Below are 21,396 nucleotides of genomic sequence, written 5' to 3'. Positions count from 1 at the left end.
GAGGTAACATGCATTAGATTGTGTCTGCTCTATTTAATTTCGAGTGAGTACCTGCACATTTTTTAAAGTGACACGTAAGCGGATCAGCAGGAGAAGCAATGTGATAAACGGAAAAGCAACACCCGAAGAGCTTTGTTGATGTTTAATGCAGAACAACTTTTACATGAAAGCACATGAAGATAGACATTAATGTATAGCTGCCTATGTAAGTTTGGGCAACTCTCAACTGAGACTGCCCTCCTTGCTGTCACTGAGCAACTTCACACTGCTAGAGCAGCCTCTCTCTCCCCTGTGGTCATCCTTCTAGGCCTTTCTGCTGCATTTGACACAGTGAATCACCAGACTCTTATTTCCTCCCTTCAGGACCTGGGTGTTTCAGGCTCTGCTCTCTCCCTGCTCTCATCCTTCCTCAACGACCGCACTTACCGGGTAACTTGGAGGGGATCTGTGTCTGAACCTTGTCCACTCAATACTGGGGTCCCTCAAGGTTCCGTCCTGGGTCCCCTCCTTTTCTCTCTGTACACCAACTCTCTCGGCTTTGTCATTCACTCACATGGCTTTTCATACCACAGCTATATGCAGATGACACCCAACTAAGTCTCTCTTTTCCCCAATCTGAAACACAGGTAGCAGCACAAATCTCTACCTGTCTGACTGACATCTCTAAGTGGATGTCCACACACCACCTGAAAATCAATCCTGACAAGACCTAGCTAATTTTCCTTCCAGGAAAGGGCTCTCCCACCCATTACCTTACTGTCACCATGGACAACTCTGCCCCCAGTCAGACGGCAAGGAACCTGGGTGTAACACTCGATAGTCAACTCTCCCTTACCACCAAGATTGCTGCAACAACCCGAACGTGTAGATACATGCTGTACAACATCAGAAGAATACGCCCCCTTCTCACTCAGAAGGTGGCGCAGGTTCTGGTCCAGGCTCTGGTCATCTCACGCCAAGACTATTGCAACTCCCTCCTGGCAGGTCTACCTGCTAGTGCCATCCGACCTCTGCAGCTCATCCAGAATGCAGCAGCTCGACTGGTCTTTAACCAACCTAAATTCACTCACACTACACTGCTCCTCCTCTCCCTTCACTGGTTACCAGTGGCTGCCTGCATCCGTTTCAAAACACTAGTACTTGCGTACCGTGCTGTAAACGAAGCGGGCCCAGTCTATATCGAGGACATGGTTAAACCTTACACCCCAGCCTGTCTACTCCGCTCTGCATCGGCCAATCGTCTTGTTGCTCCCTCAATGCAAGCTAACCACTCAACAAAATCACGACTGTCTGCTGTCCTGGTGGAACGAGCTCCCCATTGACATCAGGACAGCAGAAAGTATACACATCTTCCACCGCAGACTTCACATCTCTTCTGACTACACCTTGGTTAAGAAGATGATATCTAATAACCATCGTCCACTCAGGTGTTTGTGGTGTTGTATCACCACGCGATCAGATGATGGAAAATTTCCTTTAATTATGGCTTTTTTGTCACAAAACAGTTACACAAATGTTATGTGTTTAATTAAATTCCCTCTTTTTCATAGTCAAACATGAAGACTTGTTTCAGCCATCGTTGTTATAAGCACGCCCTACTAAGTGATGTTTAATAACACACCTGATAATTATTTTATGAGACGGCAGACATGGTGAAAATGATGATTGATATTCAATCCATCCATTCATTACCTATACTGCTTATTCTTTAAGGATCACAGAGTCAATGGGGTCATCCCAGCTGACATTGGGCAGGAGGCTGGTTACACCCTAGGTTTTTCAGCCTTTAAATCGCAATAACGTTAAATGCCGAACCTGAGGGTACACTGAGGCTGAAGGTAAATCTGACTGGCTTTTGGCTTGTATGGCAGAACTATGAAAGTCATGTATTTATAACTCACAGACACTGGTGTTGGCTCTTATCACCACAAACTCTCTTGAAATCTTCGTCTGTGTTTTCTATGTGTGTGTCATCGCTTTTTCACTTGGGGATATTGTTTTCTTTTTGGGTGTCTTTTCATTTTTGAAAAAAATATCTGCGACAGTAACCTATGAAGAAGCACAATCAACCCCCAACTCCTGCTGTGTTCTCACATCGGATTCTTTATACAAGGAGGCCAGGTAGAGAAGATCTGCAGAAACTGCAAAGCCTCTCACTCAGATATTTGTGTTCACACATGCACCTTCTCCAGAGAAAATACGGAGAATCTGCAAAGTTCAGTGCATGTCTACAGCAGCTATACAAACAAACAACCATTCACACGTTCATAATCCCAAGCTGCATGTCTTTGGACGATTTGAAAAAGCTGGAGTCCCAGAAAAAAAAACACAGAGACAGGGAGAACACAGGCAGTTGCTGTGAATCAAGTTTTTTTTCTTGAACTGATAAAAGTTAAAGTCTCAAGATCAGGACTTTACAAAATATTGTATCCTCGGAGCACTGTGTTGGAAATATGTCTCTTTTTTCAGTACTTTTATCTTGAGTAATCATTCCAAGTTTATGGAAAGAGGTGACGTCTAAATATAAAGGAACTAGAAAAAGTTAAAAAGAATTGTCCCCAACCACTGGACGAAATGGACACTGAAATTCATGAGCCAGGACTTCCATAATCACGTAATTAGCCTTCAGTTGCATGAAAGGCACTGAGCCAATCTCAGCTAATTACAACTGTTAGGGCACACACCAGCAGCCCACTAACATCGTCTCACTTGTAATGAAGAAACAGAAAAGTGTCTGACACCTCCGACACTCCTAAACAGACACAGCAGGCCTATCAGCTAAGTAAAGAAACATCAATAGTTTGAGATGGAGAGGAGAAAAAATCAGCAACTAGCAAACTTCCCTGGAGGCAAAACCAGTCAGCACTCTGCTTCAGGATGTGGAGAGAAAATCAAACCCAATGAAGTCATTTGCAGCAAATCGATCATCACCAGAGGGAATGGGGACATGGGTGGTCGATAAGGGGTGAATTGAAATCCCATTACTGATCATTGATTTTACCTGACAAGGAAGAATGGAGCTGAGTCTCAGGGTGTCTATTAAATCTAAGAGACAACCACAGAAGGAGATTATAATACAGGAGTTTAGAGGGTTACAGGCCAGAGCTGAGGTGCATCGTGAAACATTTCCCTCCAGCAGTCTGGATTTAAAAACAGACCTGGGAACAAAAGGCAGCCATGCTCAATGAGCTGGTGAGAAAATATTTGAGATGGCCTTACAAATGCATATTTTTCCAGTATGTTGTGGAGACTGATATATTGGCCAGGTACTTTATTGGTATGGTTACTGTATGTCATAAAGGTCTCGTGTTGTTCTCAATTATGACTTTCTCCCCTGTTTAGTGAAACAATTGACCAATTAGTGCTTTATTGGTGCAATTACAACTTATATAGGTAGCTAGCTATCTGGCTGTTTCCATTAAACATTATCATGAAAAATGACCTCAGTTATTACAACAAGTCTAACTGAATAACTCTTAAATCAACATATCCCTTTGATCGTCATGGAAATGACCTGTGCTGATTCATCATGACATAAGTGTGATCATCAGGTTCACAGTGCATGTCAGAAAGAATCAAGTTTTGCAGCCTAAGACTTTGGACTCCCTGTATTGAAGCAGCCCTGTATTTAAGCAAATACCTGAGGAAACATGAACAAATTATAAAGCACTGAAGACTCCCAAGGTTGGAATCCATCGTTGTGGCTTGAAACCAAAATGATTGGATCTAGCATGACTGGCCTTTGTCAAGAAGGTAATGAAGAATCCAATACCTTGACTAAAGCACCATATGCATCACTTACACAGCACTAATGAATAAGTACCACAGACTGTCATCTTCAGTCACTCAGACCAGCTTGAGTTTATTTTTATATATGAACAATGAGCTGTTCTTCTGTTACTGTAATGTAGGGCAAGAAGAAAACACAGATACGTTCTTAAAGAATACCTGACTGAACATGACTTGAGACTGGGGCTACCTTTCAGTAGGACAATGACCTGAAAAAAAGCAACCAAGACAACACTGCAGTGCCAACAGGACAGACTTTGTCCTTGAGTGGCCCAATCAAAGCTCAGAACAACACTACATAAAATATCTGTGAAGAGACCTACAGACGTCACATTCACAGACACTTCCAATTCAAGCTGATGGAGCTTGAGAGGATCTGCCAGGAGGAATGGGATAAACTGCCTAAATCCAGGTGCGTAAACGTTGGAGAGACTTACCCAGGAAGACTGGAAGTGTAACTGCTCCCAAAGTGGCTTCTACAAATTACTCATGTAAGTATCTCAATCTCAAAAAAAGAGATTTCAGCTATTGATTTTTTTACCTTTGCGAAAACATTCCCTTCGGCATTTACTTCATTCACTGTCATAATCACTTATTGGGTATAGAGTCATGGCCAAAAAGTGCAAATTTCTAAATGATTTTTGAAGCCACTGTAAATCAATGTGTGAAAACGAACATGAAAATTCCTTTACAGATATGGGTGAATCTACTAAAGAGATAAGACCATTCCATCCAGCAGATGTTTATAAAAAAGATAGTGCTGATCCCTTACATCATATTACTCTATGGTTGAAGCATCCCATTTCTAGCAGCAGGTCTGGTCCGGATTATATAAAACGATTGCAGTCAAATACAGAGACATCCCTAAAGGAAGAAAAGCACTCCCAAGGACACCACTTAAAAATAGTTTCAACCTTTCCACAGGGTGAACGAAGGCACCCAACCGAGCGGCTTTAGGACAGGATCCCGGATGTCACCGAGTGGCCCCAGCCAAAGCCCGGACTTGAACCCCTCTGACAATCTGGAGTGACCTAAAGATAAAAGTTCATCACTGATCCTAATCCAGTCTGACAGAGGATAAAGAGGATCAGAATTGGACAGACTATGTTTTTCCAGGTGTGCACAACAGGTAGAGGTCGCAAGGTGTAATCATTTACATCTTCAATGATACGCTGTCTTTTAGATTAATAGAAATTGCAGATAAACATGAAAACAAATCTCTTTGCCATCATAGGTTAACATTTGCCACAGTATTCACAGTGGATTAAGGTCATTCATACATGTGTGCTGCTCTAGTAAATACTTTCTATTAAAGGTAGGGTAAGTAATTTGTTTCTGAGGCAATTTTTATGGTATTTTTTAATTTCCTCTTGATGCCCCCAATAGCCATCAATAAATAAAGTTGTCTGAAAAAATCTGTCTGTGGCTCTTGTTCGACCTGTAATAAACAAGATTGCCAGCATACCTGACTGTATTAACCAGCCTGCCTGCCTACGTGCCCCCTGCCCGTGCTCTCACTGCGCATGACAGGAGTCTTCAGCCTGGAAGACGTAAACCACTATCAGCGAACAACAGCTTCAATTGTCAGTCAGTGCATTGGGGGTTCAGCTTTGCCTTCTCTTGCTAGCTTTTGTAGGATTACCAACCCTAGCTTTAACTACAGTTCTGTCAATTTGTTTTTTTTTACTGGAAATGCCACTAATATTTTGAGCCAACTGTCCAAATCATTGTTTGAACAAAGCTTATATTTGTCAATAGGTTTTGACTCGTTTTTCACGAGAATCAAAGGAACACTACACTACAATTACACTAAAATGTGGGTCGTCTAGTAAGAGAGACCTGAACCTGGGCCCAAACTGAACCCGGTACAAACTACATTCAGTTTAATCAAAGAGTGGGAGCTAAGGATTCATTTCTTGGCAATGAAATGCTTGGGTCACAGGGTCCCTTCTAGCCATGCTCAAAAATATTGGCAAAACCACACAAGCAACAACATTTTTAAATTGAATATCAAAACTAAAAAAAAATAGATAAAATAGACTAAAATCTGATCAAATCAAATCAAATATAAACCTAAATTATAAATGATAAACTAAAGTAAAGTATATTACTACTGAGTAGACTGAATTAATGAATGTTAAGTAATGCTGAAAGAATTGCATGGAGTGACATGTATTGAAGCTTTTTTCCATCACAGTTGCTCATTAACCAGGGGAGTATGGTGCTTCTGCCAGTGCAGGTGTTGTCTTTGTTCTTTCAACAGCCTATCAGAATCTGTCTGTTCACATTGACTGTCTCACTGACAGAGTTGGAGACATCTCCAGATGCTTCCAATAGGAAAGCTTTGTGAAGTGGATGTGAACAGCTCTTTATCCGAGATGGGAAAATTAAATGTTGATGCATTTGCTAAACCAACCAATTAGCCCTAATCACTGAAGCCTTATCACTGAAGCCACTAGTGTAAGAAAATAATTTACATTCATCATAAATCACATTGTTGCAGCTTTTCCAGGTTTTTTTCCAATTGTGGAAAACAAGAGCCATTTTAAAACATGAACTCCGGAGAAAGTCAAGGCCCATGTCTACGGACATTCTCCAGAGTTCATGTCTGCCTTTCACACATGAACACCGCAGCAGGAGATTCTTTGGTCAACCGCATTCACAACAACACATAAATCTCTGCAGTATCTTTGGCAGTGTCTTCTACATGTATGGCAATGCTTTTTCATCGTTAGATATTTGTACTCTTTTATGTTTTTTTATCATTCTCCATCTATCCTGTGTTAGAAACATCAACAACACGCCCACTAGCGTGCAGGTTTTTACTAGAGGATTGGCAGGAGAAACTCCAGAGAACGTCTGTATGCTCTCATTGGGACATTTACGTGTGTCTGAAAGCAGCTTAAGTGTGTGCTCACAGGAAACGGCGGAAACAGTTAAGAGCCTGTAATGTCTTTGAATAATAGAAAAAGACGAAGAAGATGATTCACATGAAAATTCACCTGAACTAGCCAGAACTGGTTAACTTCCCCACCTTGAAGACTTTCCTAAGCCTCGGGACTCCCATACTGTCGGTCAGACAGCCCCAAATTGGAGGAGGTAGAGAGAGAGAGCATTTTCAAAATAAAATGCATATTATTAGATTTATTCAATACTGACATAACAGTGTCCCAGATAAGGAGGTGAGAGATGCTAAGGCTACGTGACTTAACAAGAGCACATTGTTTTCCTCTGTCACAGCAGAACTAAAGTGATATTTGTTGCCACCAGGGGCCTGATGTCCAGGACAGGAGTGGAGTAAATAACCTGTCAGAGTGCATCCAGTCACACCTGCCCCTGTCGCAGCCTGTGGTCAGTTTCACAGTGTCAAGGACACCATGTTAAATAAGCAATGTGCTACCTGAGTGTTTTAGAGAAAGGATGACAATATGTTTTTCCACTATCTTCCAGAAAACTACTGGTTTCCTTTTGTTTCAATCAATCAATCAATCAAATTATGCCCATATGGGCTATACAAATAAAATTTGATTGATTAAAATCTTTTAACAGGGTAAAAGGAACGTAGAAACCTCAGAGAGCCACATGTGAGGAATCCCTCCAGCACGATACTGGATCCACCATTACGATCACGATCTCTGATACGCGATCCACAGATCATAATCCACGATGTGGCCGCAGCCGCGGCCCTGGATCTGCGGACGATAAGGCAAAGGGACTCTGGAGAAGAAGTCAAGTCAGTAACATGTATTGATGAGATATTAATTTCTTTGATGTGATAAGGATGGAGAAGAGGAAGGAGAAGCTGGGAAGAGAAGCTCCGTGTGTCATGTGTCCCCGACCTTCTAGACCTATAGCAGCATAACTAAGAGCAGGTCTAAGACAAGACTGGACCGGCTCTAACTATAAGCTTTATCGTAAAGGAAGGTTTTAAGCCGACTCTTAAACGTACAGATGGTGTCTGCCTCCTGAACTGAAAGTGGGAGATGATTCCACAGGAGAGGAGCTTGATAGCTGAAAGCTCTGGCTCCTACTCTACTTTTAGAGGACTTTAGGGACGACAAGTAGCCTGAATTCTGGGAGCGCCGTGCTCTAGTGGGTTGATAAGGTACTATCAGCTCTTTGAGGTATAATGGTGCCATATTATTAAGGGCCCTGAAGGTGAGGAGGAGAATTTTAAATTCTATTCTAGATTTAACCAGAAGCCAGTGTAGTGAAGCTAATACAGGAGAAATGTGCTCTCTTTTCTTGGTTCTTGTCAGAACACGTGCTGCAGCATTTTGGACAAGCTGCAGAGTCGTTAACGACTTACTGCTGGAGCCTGATAATAAGGAATCACAATAATCAAGTCTGGATGTAACAAAGGCGTGGACTAGTTTTTCTGCATCTTTTTGAGAAAGGACATGTCAGATTTTTGAGATGTTATGCAAGTGGAAAAAGGCGGTCCTAGAAATTAGTTTTAAGTGAGAATTAAAGGACAAATCGGGATCAAAGATCACTCCCAAGTTCCTGACTGTTTCATTGGAAGCAAGGGCAATTTCGTCTAGCGCAGCTATATCATTAGATAATGTATCTCTAAGGTGTTTAGGGCCAAGTATTAGAACCTCTGTTTGATCTGAGTTTAATAAGAGAAAATTGCGGGTCATCCAGGTTTTTATGTCCTTGAGACATGCTTGGAGTTTAGTTAATTGATTAGCTTTGTTTCAGAACACTTCTAATTAAAAGTCAACTTGAGGAAATCTAAATCTTCTGTAATGTAATCCATCAACATAAACATAATAGGAATTTAGAAAGTGCTATAAAAGTTACAGCATAGTAAGATAGTGTGGACAAGGATTGCATTCATTTTTTTTATTTTCATAATTTATTGATTTTTTTCCTTAGATAACTCAATAAACCCTTTAAACTAGTAGTAGTGAAAACTTAAAATTACAAGTTCCTGGAAGTGAATTTAATGTCCTAAATTGTCTTGTGTTTTCTAACCAAAAGCCCAAAACCCAGAGACATACAGTTAACTGTGATACAGAAATATTCACATCGAGAAACTGGTATCTGATCATCAGTAAATAAAAAAATGTTTTACTTTATTCAGCACAACAATCAATATTGTTGTCAAGTAAAATATAATCAATTGACAATCAGTCGTCTTTTAAGCTCTGACATCCAACATAAAATCAATTTTCTTACAAATCCTCTTACAAATAAGAACCAGACAGGTAAATAATAATGATCATATAGAATCCTGTGTAACCACAGCCTGCTCAATGATTTCTAACTTCCCCCTACATGGTCTAATATACCTAGAGATACTAAAAGAAAAATACTACAGTATAACCAGTGTGGACAAATATAGATCATCACATGGCTGATATGATCATTCAATCCAATGTTAAGATTAAGATTTTTTGCAGAGAATTATTGTTCAGGACTGGGATTTGGTGTCAAAATGAAAAGCAAAAGCGCCTGTGAGGCAAATTTCATATTTAACCCAAATGCCAGAAGGGAACCTGATCATATCAATGAGGATATATTACATTACATTACATTCTCATGTAACGTTTAGTGTGGTGAAGGAGGCAGCATCTGGAGGAAGCATTTCTAATCTACAATCTACCAACAGCACAAGAGAGAGGCTGTGTGCAGAGAAGCGTAACATCAAAGACGAAGTGAGCGCTGTACAGATTTAGTCAAATATCCTGTGTAATCACTACCACCAAAGTTGTCAACCAATAACCAGGAAATAAATAAACAGGATGTCCAACATCTGTTCTTCGCTATTTGGTAACTATGCATTTTCTATGTGGTGTTCTTTCTATCACTTCCAGCCCTGCATCCCTCTGTCTGATTATGCATTTCAGACCATACCACACTTTAAGGAGGCAACAGAACCCTCTCACCCTGTCTTCTTTTTGCTCAGTTGGAAATGTGGTGATACATGGTGGCCCACATGAAGATGTTGGATCATCAAGTTCTCTCCCTGAAAGATTTAGAGGTGTGTGACTGACATCTCATTCAGGAAATTACTTTCTTCTCTTTTTTCAGAGATACAATGATCCTGGCAGCAGAGAAGAGGGGAGGATGCTGTCTGCACTGCTGATTAGGACAGTGACAGTTACATAGGTCAGCTTTGTGGACTGCTGCTCTTAGCCCATTAGCAATGCAAGCTGTAACAGCCCTATCGTTACTGCCCCCCTCAACCCACCGGATTTCAGTGAAGGCATGCAAGTACACTTCTGCAGGGGATTTTTTTGTCTGACTGAAAAGTCCTCCCACAACACACATATTACACACGTTAAGTCACCTGATAGAAAAATAACAGCACACTGTAGTCACTCTTTTCAACGTGTTATAGCTGAGCATGTTTGAACTTAAATAAAAGCCAAGCATCAAGTACCATAAGCAAAATGTAAAATAGAAGTGGAAGAGACAGAGACAGAAGAAGAACGGTGTTCACACTCAACGGTGCACCATCTGTCTCACTACCTGAACATCCTGTTCGATCTGGGCTGGCAGACGCACGGTGAGATTCATGCTCCACGAATCACTCTTCAAACTTAATAGGACGAATAATGAAACAAGAACCAAATTACGTTAAATGAAACTACATCTTGCAGCCGCGATGCCCGTCAACATTTAGACACGTCAAGCCAGTAGTCACAACTACATTACTACATGAGGACTCAGTCATGGTTAATAAGATAAGATAAGATCAATTAAGATGTAAAATAGAATTTGCACATACAATGTTAACAGAATATATACAGTTTGGACAGAGCAGTGCAACAGGATGGCAAATATGAGTGATTAAAAACCGTCTGGTTAGTGGATGATCTGTCGTCATTTCTACAAATCTTAAACACACACACACACACACACACACACACACACACAGCAGCTGGAAACCCTCAACTGAAATGACATCAATAATCTGCTGAGTTGCTGCGAGCACTTTACTCTGTACACCAGGGGCGTAGTGGAACTAAAGAGGGCATCATTACAACTCTCTTTTTATAGCCTCGCATATTCAGACCCAGCACCTTTAACCACTTTGATACTCAGGGTGCTGTCAAACCAAACCAGTGGGGCGCGGTCAAAGATGATGACATCCATACTTGGATACAGACCAGTCACAGGACGGGATAATAGCAGATTTGTGATTTTAGCATGAATTCAAATACAACTGCTGATCATGAATATGTGGTCCGTAAATCAGTGATAATCATTTGGACACCATGGTAAAACTTATATGGGAGTCAGGAAACAATTATTCAATCATATGCAATGACATTTACACATTACATCATCAAAAATTCTGAAATACGTCAAGCTGACAATGAGTGATTTCCAAGCCTATCAGTCACTTCTTACCCACCATTTGCAAATCCCTAACTTATTAAAGTTCTGTTCACAAACAAAAGAAAGTCTTAGCCACTCAGGAACTTCAGAATAAACACCCGTTTCAGTAGAACGTTTCAGACTACATAACTTAAATCATTTTTTTTGTTAAGCTCATTTACACAGATGAGTGATGCTTGAGTCTATCATCTTTTCATTTACTGAATAGATTTAAAATATATTCTGTCAGAACTAAAACATACTAGAAAACTAGACTAAAGTTATAGAAAAAAGAAACTTTTGTTGTAAGAGTTCCATCTCAGTCTGAGAAGAGTCCGTTTGTGCTCGACACAAATGACTTATTGTCACGTTTCACAATATCACTTGATCAAAATCATATAAAAGACAGATTTCAGATGACTCTGACAAAACACAGCTGTCAACCCACACAAGCCGAACTCTCTCCTGTCAGCGGCCCCTTTCTCAGAAGATTGTTCAGCTCTTCTCCAAACCTCTGCTCCTTGTGGGTCCCTGAGTCACACCTACCTGCTTTTAATGGTGGGGTTCATTCTGAGAGGAAACAGTCCCAGGTCTATGTCTCTGCAGTCAGGATTGAACTCTAGGGCTCCTGAGACGTAAATCAGAAAGTAGTCCCAGAGCTCGGGTAACTTCTGGGAGGAGAGAATCATGAGGGAAACTTTGAGGGTGGTGCTGTTTGTGTGAGAGACAGCTGGAGGAAAAAATGGGGAGAGTCGAACCACCTCAGCTCGTCTTTAAGTGATCCCACCTGACCCGGCCTCAACAGTCCACTCAGCACCTACATTATCTGACTGACTCCTCCCCTCTGGACAGACAACACAAGCACTAAATGAACATGTCCTCTCCAAACTGCCTCCACCCCACTGCATCGATACAGCCCATCCTTTTTTCATCAATGATTTTCTGGAAAACTCACAGTGTTCTCCTCGACCAGAAGCAATTAGCATGGCTGCTGATTAGCAGATACTAAATGTATATCTACTACCTGGCATTTCAGATCATGGTGTGTGATGAAGGTAATAACAATAATAACAATAATAATAATACATCTGTAATTTTCACTGTATTATTACCTTATTTTAACAATGTACTTTAAAAATGCCACTGAATCCAACTGTGTATTTTCACAGGGTTTTACATAGTAATTGAAACAGATGCCGCGATCACTGCAGCACATGCACTCTGAGCTCTGATAAAACTAGAGTTTTCCTTTCTGCAAGAAATATTTGAAGATGTTTTTGAAGTGTTATTTTATCTTTAAGTATTTCTTTTTTAATCAGGCAAATAAAAATGAAATAACAGCGCATTCTAAATTGTTTATGTGAGCCAGTATCCGAAATAATCCACAATTACTCAATTGTGTTTGAGTATGTAACTCAAACACACACACACACACACACACACACACACACACACACACACATCCTCCATCAGATGGAAGGGAAAAACGCTTGAACAAGGAAAAACACATCACGTCAGCTTTGCGTAAACTGGCAACGAGAATAGGCAAAGCTCCATGGTTTGATGAGTCCACCTCCCTCCTACCCGAAGCAGCGGAGGGTCCGCGGAGGTTCCTCAGTCGTGTTAATGATCACATTCTATCTCACGGATCTATGACGGAAGTTTAGCGTCTCCAGCCACAACTTTCCACGTACCAGTAGATGAGCGACAGTCCGTCGAACCGCTCGAGCTCCCTCCCCCGCTGTTTGAGCAGAGACATGTTATCCAGATGTGTCCCAGGTGTTCAGACTCTGCTGCTGCTGCTGCTGCTCGACACTTCCCACACGACCGGAATCGGAGCGGCCCCGTCCCAGAAGCGCCCCGCGCGCAGAGGCTGACTCCGCGGATGTGTCAGGACTCATCCCCGCTCACACCAGAGAGCGTGCTCCGCGGCACCAGGACGCCCTGTCTGCCCGCTGCTGCTCCGGCCGACACGTGGGGCTGTTTACTGCTGACCGACCTTAACACGCGTCTGTTGGTACTGTCCGTGTCGTCCGTCCACCCACGGCTGTGTGTGTCTGTGTCTGTGTGTGTGTGTGTGTGTGTGTGTGTGTGTGTGTGTGTGTGTGTGTGCGCGCTCTCTGTGTCAGGAGAGGTGAGGCTTGAGTTTACCGTGCAGCTCCTTCCTCCATCAGTGACGCTGTAGTCAATGTCCAATTAGATAATAAACGCAGGAAGACTGTGCATGTACACAGTCCCAATCCAGAGTTTACATTCTGGTTCAATTCCGATTCAATTCTTATCAAAATCTGAGGTTGAATTCTGAAACTCTGGAAAGGTAATCAGGATGTGAACTCTTCATCTCTGAACTGTCTGCAGATAGTGTTCCACTGGTTCCTCCTTATTGGACTTTGAATCCAGCTGATTCCTGGATCGGCTGGATTCGCGGCCCAATCAGGAATAACCAGCAGAGTACCATCTAGAGACACAGTCATACTTCTGAGATTCGACTCTAATTCTATTCTGACTTTAAACTCACATTTCAGAGTTTATTTCTGAGTTGAGTAGAATCCCAACCTAAATCTCAGAATTCTGACTTTATTTTATCAAAAAACATTCATTTCAATTTCAGAATATATAGTAGGAAAATCTTTATCCCACTTTAATAACGAGTTGTAATGAGGATAACAACTCATTACAACTCGTTATTAAACCTATTCAGTCTTTTTTCCAAATCCAAATCACAATATATCAAGTTTTATACAACTTGTGTCGTATATATATATATGTATGTTATATTATTTATTTTATTCTGTGTTCTGTTTAATTTATTTATAGGTTTGTTTTTAATGACAATAAAGTTGTTTGTGATTCTGAAATGCTGCTCCTATGATACTATGCAGCCTCAATGCTCTGCAAGCGCTCTGTTCTTAGACAGGCCCTTGCAGATATTCAGTTATCATTATTTTTCTTCATAATGATGCAACATTATCTGAATGTTTCCCATGGCACACAGATTAACTCTCGGCCACTGGACCTGGCATGTAACTCAATCACTTTCTCAGAACTCAGCTCTGAGTTCCTGACTGTGTTTATGGGTGATGGATATGAGCCAAACAGAGGATGTGATATTGTCCTAAAAGCAATACAGACCTCATCATATGTGAGACATGATAAGGGAATACACTGATCTTTAGCTATTAACCTGCATATGTAGCCTATATACAGTACAACAAGGAAAAACAACACATATATTGTGTGTTTACTGCAAATCTTACATACATTCTCTATAAAAGGTTATGATAGATGCTTCAATGCACCATATTATGCAAAGTAATGCATTTATGTTTTTAATGTGTACGAGGTGAAAGAAATTGACTTGGAACTGTCAGGCCTTGACATCTGACATTGCTACAGAGAATGCAGTAGTGCCTATGATTTAGGCTTTATAAATGTATATTGTATCTCAGTATTTTAGAAGTTTGTATTTCAAGATCTCAAGAAAATGATTCTATTAACGTGGGCTGAAAATTCTGGCCAATTCAAATGTTCAATATAAAAAACCTTTAGTAAAATGGCGTTGAAGCCGTAGATTGTGTGTACAGTATTTGAATAGACTACCCTGTGCTACAGAAGATCATTGAAACACTTTATTTATTGTTTATTGGAAATGGAGTACAAGCTCATTAGCATCTGTTTTTCTTCCTATTGGGGGGGTTCAACCAATTTATTTCAATATGAGCTTTAAGTTATTACATTATTAATTAAATTATTTTGGGCACACAAACGTAAATGTATTACAGTTTAAGTAAAAATACTCACAAAAGTGATAATATCTTTTACATATCAAAAGTGGTTTATCAGTTTTTTTCATCACATTCATTTCATCATTTTTTTTCTTGTTCTAGTGAAAACATGCTTACATGGAAATAAGGTAATAAGGCCTCATTAGTCAACACATGAACTGTAAAACTGTAAAACACAGAGTGAGATAAGGAGCATTCTTTCTTGTTGATATATGGAATCTATGTCAAACTGCTGTGACTGAGGCTGTCTGCATGGTTTTAGGGTTAACAGTTATAGCCTGTCTGATGAGTTTGAGGCGGTGACATGTTGGATTTGACTGGATTAGCTGGTCTAGGGTTCCTTTAATAGCAGATGTACGATCACAGCGCCCTGTCCCCAATCCCATCTGCAGCCGTACACAAGTCAGGGAGTCAGGTCGCTGATGCCTGGCCCGAGGCCTGGTAACCTCAGAGCTACACTGTGGGATTAAGGTAACAGGGGGATTGGCATGCACACAACCACACACACACACACACACACACACACACACACACACACACACACACACACACACACACACACAAAATAACTGACAAAACAACAGTTATAGCTGAAACAAAATATTTTGTAAAAATGTAAAATGTAATGGCAGTTTTTTTCGATTGCATAAACACTAAAATCAAAACTATTATCCAATTATCAAAACCTTACACTCAATGAGCAGAACATTAAGCACAATGTCATCCTCACACTTTTTGCAAAACAATACACACAGTGATTTGCAAAACACTAAACACACTTGTATACATTAGACACAGAAGTATATCATGATGTCACTTCCTTGCAATTCCAAAGCACTGACTGTCAAATGACCCCCCCTATGAGCCAATTGGTTCAACACAGCCATCAGGTGCGCAAACACATGACTGCTTAATTGTAGACACACCAATCAGGTTTAAGCACTATACAAATGCAGCAGGTGAGTTCACCGGTCTTCAACCAAAATGGAAGGAGTCAGAAGAGGAAGAAGAGTGAGGGTGAGAGAGGAGTCCACGGAGGAGGAGAAGGAGGAAGAGGAAGAGGAAGAGACCGAGGTGGAGGTAGAGGAAGAGGAAGACCTGAAGCAGGAGGAGAACGCGCTCATAGAAGAAGAGAGACCAAATTTGTCAAATGAAATTCGCGCAACACTAGTTGACCATGTCGTGAACCCCGGATTGTCGCTGAGGGAGGCTGGACTAAGAGTTCAGCCAAATCTTAGCAGATATACAGTGAAATCTGTCATAAGGACATTTCGACAAGGAAACAGGTCAAATCTGTCTACAGTTACAGTAATCAGCTGCTTATTGTATGCACCATATCAGCACTTTTGATACCCCTTCCTGTGACATTTGACAGTAGGTTACATGTATTTTGTTCTACATAGGATTGAGGGTCGAGAACAACAAGGAGGAAGGGGGCCCATATTCACGCAAGAACAAGAGAGAGAGATCATAAACATGGTTTTGGCCAATAATGCTATCAGGCTCAGAGAAATTCAAGCCAACATTATCGGTGACCATGCCATTTTCAATAATGTCCATCAGGTCTCTCAGTCAACACTGGCACGCATCCTGAAAAGACATCAGGTTCAAATGAAACAACTTTATCGAGTGCCTTTTGAGCGGAATTCAGAGAGGGTCAAACGGATGCAGCATGAGTATGTGGAGGTATGTATTGTTCACTTTAGCACTGTGATGTTGCATACACACCCTCCTCCGTCATGCCAATATGGGCCCTTACAACACACCTCACATTCTCACATTTTTGGACCGATTGCACAACATCGTCACAGCAGTAAACCACAGGCACCAGATGCAACACATTGTCATCTGGGACAATGTGTCATTCCACCGCTCTGCTCTGGTCCAGAACTGGTTTCAACACCATCCACAGTTTACAGTACCATACCTTCCACCATACTCTCCGTTTCTAAACCCAATCTAAGAGTTTTTCTCGGCATGGCGGTGGAGGGTTTACGATCTCCGGCCCCAGGCTCAGGTACCCCTCGTTCAGGCCATGGAGGAGGCCTGTGACCAAATCGACGCCGCAGCTGTGCCAGGATGGATTCGACATTCAAGACGGTTCTTCCCACGTTGTCTTGCCAATGAGGTTATCGCCTGTGATGCAGTTTGTTTCAGATCCTTTTTTTTGTTCTTTTTTTTTACTGTCATTGTAACCTGTACTGGATACAGAGTTTTCTGTTTGTCTGATAATTGCTAAGCTTATAGTGTTATGCACACTACTGTAGTAGCAAGAAAACTGGGACATGTTTTCTTGTGATTCTCCATGTTGACATGTTGACTGATTTGGGAATATGGAGAGAAATAAATTATATTTTCATCAGTCTGCAGCATTGGTCTTGTGTAGTGTTTGGTGAATTTATTGTATATTTGCACTTTCTCTGTGTACTTCACTTACTCTAATCACTGAGAAGTACAATTGCTTAAAGTGTTTTAGGTTAGCAACAGCAGTGTGTAACTGGTTCAAACAGAATTAAGGCATATGAAACATGTGTGTTTCATATGGTAACAAAATATGGTTTTGATAAATTAGTGTATAGTTTTTACAAGAGTGTTTCATTTTGTAAAGGATCTGAGGTGTTCTGCTAATTGTGTGTAGTGTTTTGAAACTACGGGCCCTGTTTTCAAAATCGTGCTTAAGCAATCGAGAAGAACTGTAAATATGATATGACAAAATGAATATAATTTCAGTGTTTAGGATTCCAGTCACTATCAGCAGCCGTATATGAAGCTACAGTGAGTGTCATGAACTACAGAAAACTCATGAACCCGAGTGCTCATACATATTCAGCACGGTTACATATAATCAGCTTGAGCCTGAAGGGTGTTAGCTGATTTAATAGGGTTTAAGACAGTTATCTATATTTCCAGCTTTTCAAAAAATATAGAAACTGATATGAACTGATGAACTGGCTCCAACCTTAAACTAATACACTTGACTTTTATTAATCAGGTATCTATCAGTCATCAGGCAGAGTCAGATGTAATTTTCTCCAGAAAGTCCAGAAGTATATATATCTCCTTTCAGTTCAGGCAGTTTCTCTAAAAGCCTTACTGTGTTTGCAGGTGGTAAGATGAACTGAATACAATCTTGGTAGCACTGTGCCAGCCTGAGGCACATTAGACTGGGTGATGAAATCAATTTTAATGGAAGCAAGAGACAATACATCAACTGGTATTATCCATCAAATTGTTTTAAAATGCAGCACACAAAACAAGCTGTGACCACACAATGCATGTCTTTAACTTTATGTTAAAATTAATGCCAAGCTTATAAACACACATCAAGGTGTTGTCTGGAGAGACAAAAACTAAATACATTTCCTCAAGTGCTGTACTTATACAATGTTGAGGTATTAATTATGTATGTATTCATTTCATATGTTTTTCACTTCCATAGTTAAAAAACTTATGATAGTTATTAGAAATTGATTCTTAAATATTAACCACTAGTGGTTTCCAGTCTTTTTAGATCTGTGTGTAGTTTCTGGCCTTTTGTCACATTTCAGATGTCTGAGTTGTCATCTGAATATGTGGTATATAATGTATAATGTGTGTAGTATGTGGTATATAATGTATAATGTGTGTGGTATGTGCTATATAATGTATAATGTGTGTGGTATATTATGTATAATGTGTTTGGTATGTGGTATATACTGTATAATGTGTGTGGTATGTGGTATGGTATATTATGTATAATGTGTTTGGTATGTGGTATATAATGTATAATGTGTGTGGTATGTGGTATATAATGTATAATGTGTGGTATGTGGTATATAATGTATAATGTATAATGTATGTGGTATGTGGTATATTATGTATAATGTGGGTGGTATGTGGTATATAATGTATAATGTGTGTGGTATGTGGTATATAATGTATAATGTGTGGTATGTGGTATATAATGTATAATGTGTGGTATGTGGTATATTATGTATAATGTGTGGTATGTGGTATATAATGTATAATGTGTGTGGTATGTGGTATATTATGTATAATGTGTGTGGTATGTGGTATATAATGTATAATGTGTGTGGTATGTGGTATATAATGTATAATGTGTGTGGTATGTGGTATATAATGTATAATGTGTGTGGTATGTGGTATATAATGTATAATGTATAATGTATGTGGTATGTGGTATATTATGTATAATGTGGGTGGTATGTGGTATATAATGTATAATGTGTGTGGTATGTGGTATATAATGTATAATGTGTGTGGTATGTGGTATATAATGTATAATGTGTGTGGTATGTGGTATATAATGTATAATGTGTGTGGTATGTGGTATATAATGTATAATGTGTGTGGTATGTGGTATATTATGTATAATGTGTGTGGTATGTGGTATATAATGTATAATGTGTGTGGTATGTGGTATATAATGTATAATGTGTGTGGTATGTGGTATATAATGTATAATGTGTGTGGTATGTGGTATATAATGTATAATGTATAATGTATGTGGTATGTGGTATATAATGTATAATGTGGTGGTATGTGGTATATAATGTATAATGTGTGTGGTATGTGGTATATAATGTATAATGTGTGTGGTATGTGGTATATAATGTATAATGTGTGTGGTATGTGGTATATAATGTATAATGTGTGTGGTATGTGGTATATAATGTATAATGTATGTGGTATGTGGTATATTATGTATAATGTGGGTGGTATGTGGTATATAATGTATAATGTATAATGTATGTGGTATGTTGTATATTATGTATAATGTGGTGGTATGTGGTATATAATGTATAATGTGTGTGGTATGTGGTATATTATGTATAATATATTTGGTATGTGGTATATATGTATAATGTGTGGTATGTGGTATATTATGTATAATGTGTGTGGTATGTGGTATATAATGTATAATGTGTGTGGTATGTGGTATATAATGTATAATGTGTGTGGTATGTGTTATATAATGTATAATGTGTGTGGTATGTGGTATATAATGTATAATGTGATTGGTATGTGGTTATTATGTATAATATATTTGGTATGTGGTATATAGTGTATAATGTGTGTGGTATGTGGTATATTATGTATAATGTGTGTGGTATGTGGTATATAATGTATAATGTGTGTGGTATGTGGTATATTATGTATAATGTGTGTGGTATGTTGTATATAATGTATAATGTGTGTGGTATGTGGTATATAATGTATAATGTGTTTGGTATGTGGTATATAATGTATAATGTGTGTGGTATGTGGTATATAATGTATAATGTGATTGGTATGTTGTATATAATGTATAATGTGTGTGGTATGTGGTATATTATGTATAATGTGTGTGGTATGTGGTATATAATGTATAATGTGTGTGGTATGTGGTATATAATGTATAATGTGTTGGTATGTTGTATATAATGTATAATGTGTGTGGTATGTGGTATATAATGTATAATGTGATTGGTATGTTGTATATAATGTATAATGTGTGTGGTATGTGGTATATAATGTATAATGTGTTTGGTATGTTGTATATAATGTATAATGTGTGTGGTATGTGGTATATTATGTATAATGTGTGTGGTATGTGGTATATAATGTATAATGTGTGTGGTATGTGGTATATAATGTATAATGTGTTTGGTATGTTGTATATAATGTATAATGTGATTGGTATGTGGTTTATTATGTATAATATATTTGGTATGTGGTATATAGTGTATAATGTGTGTGGTATGTGGTATATAATGTATAATGTGTGTGGTATGTGGTATATAATGTATAATGTGTGTGGTATGTGGTATATAATGTATAATGTGTGTGGTATGTGTTATATAATGTATAATGTGTTTGGTATGTGGTATATAATGTATAATGTGTGTGGTATGTGGTATATAATGTATAATGTATGTGGTATATTATGTATAATGTTTGTGGTATGTGGTATATAATGTATAATGTGTGTGGTATGTGGTATATAATGTATAATGTGTGTGGTATGTGTTATATAATGTATAATGTGTTTGGTATGTGGTATATAATGTATAATGTGTGTGGTATGTGGTATATAATGTATAATGTGTGTGGTATGTGGTATATAATGTATAATGTGTGGTATGTGTATATTATGTATAATGTGTGGTATGTGTATATAATGTATAATGTGTGGTATGTGGTATATAATGTATAATGTGTGTGGTATGTGGTATATAATGTATAATGTGTGTGGTATGTGGTATATAATGTATAATGTGTGTGGTATGTGGTATATAATGTATAATGTGTGTGGTATGTGGTATATAATGTATAATGTGTGTGGTATGTGGTATATAATGTATAATGTGTGTGGTATGTGGTATATTATGTATAATGTGTGGTATGTGGTATATAATGTATAATGTGTGTGGTATGTGGTATATTATGTATAATGTGTGTGGTATGTGGTATATAATGTATAATGTGTGTGTATGTGGTATATAATGTA

General features: G+C 39.1%; 1 protein-coding gene across 2 annotated transcripts in view; it reads right to left on the bottom strand.

The window, feature by feature from the left end:
- Positions 1 to 13,195, bottom strand: part of si:dkeyp-72e1.9 (syntaxin-binding protein 4) — a 73,162-nt gene extending 59,967 nt beyond the window's left edge. Inside the window, exon 1 of one of the 2 annotated variants that reach the window (XM_035180979.2) lies at positions 12,816 to 13,195. In XM_035180979.2, the coding sequence (XP_035036870.1) occupies positions 12,816 to 12,880 (65 nt within the window). In that variant the 5' untranslated portion in view covers positions 12,881 to 13,195. The remainder of the gene's footprint in view (positions 1 to 12,815) is intronic. The other variant, XM_035180978.2, reaches the window with a different exon arrangement.
- Between the last annotated feature and the right edge of the window lie 8,201 nt (positions 13,196 to 21,396).

Source organism: Hippoglossus stenolepis, chromosome 16 (assembly GCF_022539355.2).
Source record: "Hippoglossus stenolepis isolate QCI-W04-F060 chromosome 16, HSTE1.2, whole genome shotgun sequence".
Classification (NCBI taxonomy): Eukaryota; Metazoa; Chordata; class Actinopteri; order Pleuronectiformes; family Pleuronectidae; genus Hippoglossus; species Hippoglossus stenolepis.
Note: the sequence above shows the minus strand (reverse complement) of the source record. Positions and strands in the feature narration are given on the sequence as shown.